The 7783-nt window shown below is 47.1% G+C and overlaps 1 protein-coding gene across 1 annotated transcript in view; it reads left to right on the top strand.

Moving 5' to 3' along the window:
- The first annotated feature begins 2272 nt into the window (after window positions 1-2272).
- The window catches only part of Taldo1 (transaldolase 1), a 9843-nt gene continuing 4332 nt past the window's right edge, over window positions 2273-7783 (top strand). Inside the window, exons 1-3 of the mRNA XM_055606900.1 lie at window positions 2273-2417; window positions 5626-5749; window positions 7406-7513. Of these exons, the coding sequence (XP_055462875.1) occupies window positions 2321-2417; window positions 5626-5749; window positions 7406-7513 (329 nt within the window). The 5' untranslated portion in view covers window positions 2273-2320. The remainder of the gene's footprint in view (window positions 2418-5625; window positions 5750-7405; window positions 7514-7783) is intronic.

The raw sequence follows: 7783 nt of genomic DNA, 5'->3' as shown, positions 1-7783 counted from the left end.
AACAAACAAAAAAACAGACCAAAGAAAAATCCCACCCAAGTTGAGCTTGGCAAACCAGTAAATTATCGGTCTTACTGGAGCACCGGGGCAGGGGTGACACAAACAGCTGCCTTAGCCATGCCTGCCTCAGCGTCGGGGATGACGTCCTCACAGCTCCACAGGTGGAATCCCCCTGCAGTTAACCTAACCCTGAGTACAGTGTTTCTCAACCTTCCTGACGCTGTGATCCTTCAACACAGTTCCCCGTGACCCCCAACCATAGCATTATTTTCATTGCTACTTCATAACAGTAATTTAGCTGTTGTGAATCATAAAGATCTGATATGCAGGATATCTGATATGCAACCACAGTGAAAGGGTAGTTATTAGACACCCAAGAAGGGGTCACAGCCCACAGGTTGAGAACCACTACCCTAGAGCAAGGCAATGGTATATTAGAGTCCATCTTCCAGTGAACTTCAATGGAGTCAGCTGAAGCTAAGTATGCTGGCCCATGTACGTAACCTCAGTACTTAGAAGGCAGGGGCAGGAAGATCCCAGCATTTAATCCCAGCAGGCAGAGGCAGGTGTATCTCTGTAAATGCAAGGTCAGCCTGGTCTACAAAATCTAGGATAGCCAGGACTACACACACAAACCGTGCCTCCAAAAAAAAAAAAAGAAAAAGAAAAAGAAAAAAAAAAAAAGAAAAGAAAGAGAAGAAGAAGAAAAAAAAAGATAGTGTGTTAATTACTTTTTTTTGGTCAACTTTACACAAGCTAGAGTTACACAGGTAGAGGGAAATTCAAATGAGAAAATGCCTCCTCCATCAGATTAGCCTGTAGAAAAGTCTGTGAGCCATTTTTCCCTTTGGTATGTCTGGAACTCTCTATATGGACCAGGCTGGCCTTGAACTCAAAGATTCACCTCTCTCCTGACTGTTGGGATTAAAGGCGTGTGCCACCACCAAGCCCATTTTCATTTTTTTCTTCTTGGGTTTTTCTCTTTGTTTGTTTGCCTTTTTGTTTTAGACAGGGTTTGTCTGTGTACCGTCCTGTAACTCGCTTTGTAGATCAGGCTGGCCTCGAACTCAGAGATCTGCCTGTCTCTGCTAGGATTAAAGACCTGTGCTACAGCTCCAGGTTCCATTTTCTTAATTAATGATTGATGTGGGAGAGCTCAGACACTGTGGGTGGTGCCTGAGCAGGTGGTCCTGGGTCGTGTAAGAAAGGAGGCTGAGGGCTGGAGAGATGGCGCATGCTCCCAAACAAAACAAGAACGAAGTCTGAGCAAACCAAGGGGAGCAAGCCAGCAAGCGATCTTCCTCCAGGGTTCTTTCTTGAGTTCCTACCCTGACTTCCCTGAGTTTTAGACTGTTACCTGGAAGTGTAAAATGAAATCAACCTCGCCAAGTTGCTTTTGGTCGGGAGTGCTCATCACACCAATAGAGAGATAGTAAACAAAATATTGAGAGAAAAATATCTGGACATACATATGTCATTCATATGTGTAATAACTTGAGCCAGCATATTCAAAGAATTGCAAATCAATGAGTGAAAAACGGTTCTAACTGACTGAAGAGACAGTTCCCATCTTCACCTTTGCAACTTGCCACTTATTCGGGACAGATTTCCAGGGAAGATTTAAAAAAAATCAAGGGCAAGGGAGGGATCACCCAGCAGCCTAAAGCAACACCAGAACACTCCACCTGGGAAGCGGGAACTGGGGGCTTGGCCAGAAGGTGCACAGGCGGCCGCACACCTGTAGGATTCCCAGACTGCGCACCACCTTGTCTACTGGTAGACAGCGGCGGCACCGAGCCCGCCTTACCGCGATCAGATAATGGGCGCACCTCCGAGTTCCTAAGCTAGGAGTAAGTAGGGGAGCGTTTCAAAGTACCACAGCAGAAGAAAGGGATGCATCTCGAGGTTCTACGGGGGAGGGCGCGCCTGTACGGGACACACAGCTGGGAGCAAGGGCGAGCTCAGGGATTAGCACGGCCCTGGACCGTGTCATCCATTCGCAGGGTGGTTGGAGTCTGGGGCTTACAGCGAGTCTCAGTAGAGCAGGATGCGTCCCTTCAATCTATTCATCTGAGCACAATAGCGATCCCACACCTAGGCTCCACCCTCCCTGAACTAGTGGAAAATAACCAAGTGCTGCAGAGGAAGAGCCTAAGGACCGCGACTCGGGGCGTGACCTACAGCACGAGCCTCCAAGTACATGGGCGGGGCTCGTCTCCAGGGGTGGGGCCTCACGTAGCTTTGCTCCGATTGGCCAGGATGCGCAGGGCATTGTGGGTTGCCGCGCTCCTGCTGCTTCCCCGCTTGCATACGCCTCGCCATGTCGGGGTCCCCGGTAAAGCGCCAGAGGATGGAGTCCGCCTTGGACCAGCTCAAGCAGTTCACCACCGTGGTGGCTGATACGGGTGACTTCAACGGTAAGAGGAAGCGGCGCATGCGCTCTGAATAAGCTGCAGCGCCCCCCAATTCTGGGACCAGAACTGTTGTGGGTGACTGGGGCGGGGCTTCGCGGGTGCTGGAGCCAGGATTGGCGCGATTCCGCCGAACCCTCAAGGCCTCACACCGACCTCTGGGCTATTGGTGACCCTGGGAGCCCCTAGCTGGGTCAGGAAGGAGTGAGAGTCCCACTGACCCCAGTTGTCACAGGCTCAGCTTTGGAATCGATGCAGTCTGCAGGGTCACGACGGCCTCGCTGGATTCCAGCAGTTCTGCAGCCTGTTGCACTGGCCTTCCAAGGTGGCAGCTGGTTACTGTCTGTGGGCAGTGCCCAGTATGGCTGGAGTCAGACCAGATGTGGACACTAAATCAAGTGGTTATTCCGTTGTAAAACCTTTACTTTTGAGACAGGGTCTCAAAGTATGGCCCAGGCTGTCCTGGAATTCCTGGTAATCCTTCTGTCTTAGCCTCTTAGAGCTGGATCGGGCAATGCCACCATGCCCAGCTTTGGGACTCTAGATTTTCCCGGGCTCTGAGGGAATTCGGAGAACATAGGTCGGAAGGCCTGCACGGCTAGCCTTGTAGGTATTCTCACATCTGCTGTGAGAGTGAGACTTTGAGGAAATGCTCGAAGAGAGCGTGGTACAAAAGCACCTTCTGCTTTTTTCTGCTTTCTCACGGTGACTTGAGAAACAGCCTTTAATTCCTCATGAGTAAGTGCATTGTTTATCTCTCAGAGAGTCAGAGAGTGATTAAGCATATTTGGGCTGCTTAAATCTAAGGAAAGACAGAGGCAGTGTTTCAGAGAGCTTCCAGAAATCCATCTGGGAGTCCTGAGGTTTTCCCACTGTGTGCGCAGATTTTCCTGGCCAATGTTTGTAAAGAGTGCAAGGCATAGGCCTGGTGGCACACCCTGCATTTGGGAGACAGAGGCAGACATATCCTTGAGTTAAAGGCCACCCTGATCTGCATGGTTCCAGGCAAGCTAGGCTACATAGTGAGACCCTGTCTCAAACAACAACGAAAATACATTTGTTGATACAAGTTAAGTAATTATAAGTGCTGCCTAAGTATGTGTTGTGTGGTGAAGGTTTATTTTATTTATTTGTTTGTTTATTTATTTTGGTTTTTTGAGGCAGGGTTTCTCTGTGTGGCCTTGGTGTCCTGGACTTGCTTTGTAGACCAGGCTGGCCTCTGCCTCCTGAGCGCTGGGATTAAGCTGTGGTGAAGGCTCTTAAGGGAGTGTAACACCGCTCCCTGGTGTCACAGGCCCCTGAAAATGGAATCCATACTGTGGTGCCAAGAACACTTTGCCCCCTTCATTTTCCAAGAACCTAAGGGTTTTGGGGCCATAAAGCTCATCTTCAGGGGTGGGATAGAGATCAAGCCTTGGGCATCACACCTGCTACAAGAGGTACTCTACCACTGAGCTCTGTGCCCAAAGTTTGGGTGTGTGGTTTTACGTGATAAAATCTACGTTTTCTGTGCACCCTCAGTGGATTCAGACCTGAGCCAGCACCACCCCGGAGCACATTTTCCCCTACTTGTTATTTTGAAATAACTATAGACTCCCAAGATGTTGCAAAAGTGGCCCATACACCCTTTGCCTAGTTTCCCTAGTGATGTCCAAATCAGGAAGCAGACAGCAGAGTGAGCCACTCAGTGCTGCCTGCAGACCGGGCCTGCTCTGGTTATCTCTGCAGCAGTTTCATAACGTGGAGACTTATGTTAGCACCATGAGGGCTGACTGTCCTGTTCTTGTCATCAAGAGACTGTGTGTGCATGGTAGTGTAGACCTGTAATATACTCCCAACACTGGTGAGGTCAGGGCAGGAGAATTACAAGCTTAGGGTCAGTCTCAGTTATTAGTTGCATAGGATCCTGGTGTGTAACTCCTGAATGAAAAGAAAAAAAAAAATTAAGCAAACTCATGGACATCGTGGCTGTGCATCTGCTGTTTGTGTGTCTGGTCATTTGGATGGCTGAGCTGCCCAGATCCAGGTCATACTTCATTGACTTTTCTAAATTTCTGAGGAAAAAAAAACTGATCTGTTAAAGGAGCCAGTAGAGCTAGGCATAATGTGCCACCCTCCATGTCTGTCAGTGGTTTAGAATTAGTGCGCCTCCTACTGGCTATTGGGCAGTAGGACAGATTTGTGGACCATGTTTTCCCAACATCCTCATATTTCCATTCCAAGTCACTAAAAATCAGCTTCTAAGGGGGGCACAGTGGCACATGTGTGTGATCCCAGAACTTGGGGGAGGCAGAGGCAGGCACATCTCTGTGACTTCAAGGCCAGCCTGGTCTACAAACCCTGTCTTGAAAAAAAAAAAAAAAATCAGATTTTATGGGAGGGTGATTGTTCTAGTTTGTTTGGTGTTTTTATTGTTGTTTTATTTTGTTACATAGGGTCTCACTGTGTAAGCCTGGCTAGCCTATTATGTAGACCAGGGTGGCCTTGAACTCAACCTACCAAGTGCTACTTCCCTAAGTGCTAGGATTAATGTCATGTACCACACCTGGCTGGTTTGTTTTGAGACAAGGTCCTACTGTTTAGCCCTGGCTGGTCTAGAACTAAGTAGACCAAGCTGGCCTTGACTGGACAGAGATCCACCTGTCTGCCTCCAGAGCCCTGGGATTAAGGGCGTGTGCCACCACACCCAGTTTTCGGGTTGGTCTTTTGAGACAGGGTCTCTGTAACCAGGCTGGCCTTAAACTCTCAGCCATCTGAGCTAGAATCATAGTCTGTGCCTTGTGACTAGCCTCTCTGGAGCTGCTGTGAGCACTGTCACTGTGATCCACTTGGGATTGCTACAGGGCATCTCTGGTGACAGCTGCCTCTGGTCACTATGACAAACACCTGAGAGAAAACGTAAGGGAGGGATGATTTGTTTTGCCCCGAAGCTTCTAAGGTTCCAGTCCACTGTGGCAGAGAGGTCACAGGTAAAGCAGAGCGGCTCCTCTCATGGCGGACAGGAAACAGCATAGTCTGTGCTGGTAGGCTGACTCCTGTTACTCCATGAGGCCTCCAGTCTCTGGGTTTAGGCCTCTCATTCAGAGTAGGCCTCTCCCTTAGTTAGTCCTCTTGGAAACGCAGAGAAGCCAAAGATAATCTAGATGCTTCTTGGTCTAGTCTTGCTAACAAGAAGATTAACCAGCCCACCTGTGTTTGAAATTTACTTACCTAGCCATTGATGAGTACAAGCCCCAGGATGCCACCACCAACCCATCCCTGATCCTGGCTGCAGCACAGATGCCCACCTACCAAGAGCTGGTGGAGGAGGCCATTACCTACGGCAAGAAGCTGGGTGGGTGAGTATGGATGATAGAGAGCTCGGAAGGTCCCACTTTTCAAATTGGCCATATTTTCCTCCCAATCCAACATGGTCTCTTGTTCACCGAGATGTGGTTTGTGCAGAATAATTCACTGTCCTTGCAGCTATATAGCTCTGGGTTTTGCCAGTGTGAACACCTCCAGCTGAAATGTAGAGCACTTACGGCCTTCCAGGTTCCTGACTCTGGCAGTCGTTGACAGCTATGCTTTGCTTTCTGGTCGTCATTACTTTTTTATTTGTTTTTTGTTTGGGGGTTTTATTGTTTTGTTTTATTTTTGTTGAGACAGAGTCTTCACATAGCCATGGTTGTCATAGAACACACTATGTAGACCATCCCGACCTCACAGAGATCCATCTGCTTCCTGAATGCTGTGATTAAAGGAATATGCCACTCTCCCAGCTGCCGGTACTTTTTAACAACAGTCCGGTGGATTTTAGTCAATTCTGCATTGATAAAACCATTATCACAATCTCTGATCCTTCTACCTCTTTGTCCTCAGCTTCTTTCTTGTTTGTGAGGACAAGGAATCACTATGTAGCCAGGCTCCTCTTAAGCAAGTCTAAGTGCTCAGATAACATTGTGCGGCATTGAAGTGGCCTCCAATCTTTTTCTTGTTCCTATAGTTTTACCTCTTCCACATTATCACATAGATTATTAATGTGTAATCCTTTTTTAATAATTTATTTAATTTTTATTTTATGTGCATTAGTGTAAAGGTGTCAGATCCCTTGGAATTAGCATTCCAGACAATTGTAAGCAGCCATGTGGGTGCTGGGAATTAAACCTGGGTCCTTTATGGAAGAGCAGACGGTGCTCTTAACTACTGAGCCATCTCTCCAGGCCCTGTGTAGTCCTTTTTGATATAGTAATTGTACATATTTTGGGGTTGTGTTTTGATAATTTTGTACATGTATACAATATGTAGTCAAATCAGGGTGCCTCGCATCGCATTCTCTTTTCTTGGGGGTATCATTTCTTGGGGTTGCGTAAAACCATAATTTTTTGCAAATGCCAAAGGATAGAGTTTAGTCTGAAAGATGAAACGTCCTTGCTGGGTGGTGGTGGCACACACCTTTAAAACCAGCACTCATGAGGCAGAGGCAGGTGGATCTCTTAAGTTTGAGGTCATTTACAGATCAAGTTCTAGTACAGCCAGGGCTATACAGACACCCTATCTCGAAAAACCAAAAAAAGAAAAAGTTATGAAGATGATGGAGTTGTGATTTCCAACAACATAATATAATGCCATTGAACTATAACCTTAAAATGGTCAAGATGGTGTGATTTATGGTGTAGGTGTTTCGCTATAATAAAACAATTGTTTCTTTTGGGTCTGTCTTTTTCCCAGGCTGGCCTCAAACTTGGAACCTTCCTACTTCTACCCTTTGAGTGCTGTAATTAGTAGCATATGCTCTGTGAGTCTGTGGCCAGTTTGGTGTATAGTAAGTTCCAGGACAGCCAGGGCTTTGTAGAGAGTCCTCGTTTCAACAAAATAAAATACAATTGCGTGTGCTCTTATGCCCATTTTGGGGAGGGTGAAGAGAAAGAAATTTGTCAAAAAAGTCAGAGTTGGTCTTCTAGGTTCCCCCAAAGCCCTTGAAACTTCTAACAGCTTTTTCCTCTGAATTTCAGGCCACAAGAGGAGCAGATTAAAAATGCTATTGATAAACTTTTTGTGCTGTTTGGAGCAGAAATACTAAAGAAGATTCCAGGCCGTGTATCTACAGAAGTGGATGCAAGGTAAGGGGGCCAGGGAGGGAGCAGGTATCCTGTGGCATCAGTGGCTCAAGAGGTGGTTTGCCCTTTATTGCCCACAGTCATTCGGTGGTATAACATACATTCTATTAGAAGACTATACAGAACCGATGGCTTAGAGCTCTCAGGTTAATGGCTGATCTTGAGTCTGTGTCTTATAAAAATATACTTGTACTAAGGGGTCCAGAAATTTGGTCTTTTTGTTAGAGTGTGTGTGTGTGTGTGTGTGTGTGTGTGTGTGTGTGTGTGTGTGTG

This window comes from Psammomys obesus, unplaced genomic scaffold, assembly GCF_907164565.1.
Source record: "Psammomys obesus unplaced genomic scaffold, mPsaObe1.curated_primary_1811, whole genome shotgun sequence".
NCBI lineage: Eukaryota > Metazoa > Chordata > Mammalia > Rodentia > Muridae > Psammomys > Psammomys obesus.
Note: the sequence above shows the minus strand (reverse complement) of the source record. Positions and strands in the feature narration are given on the sequence as shown.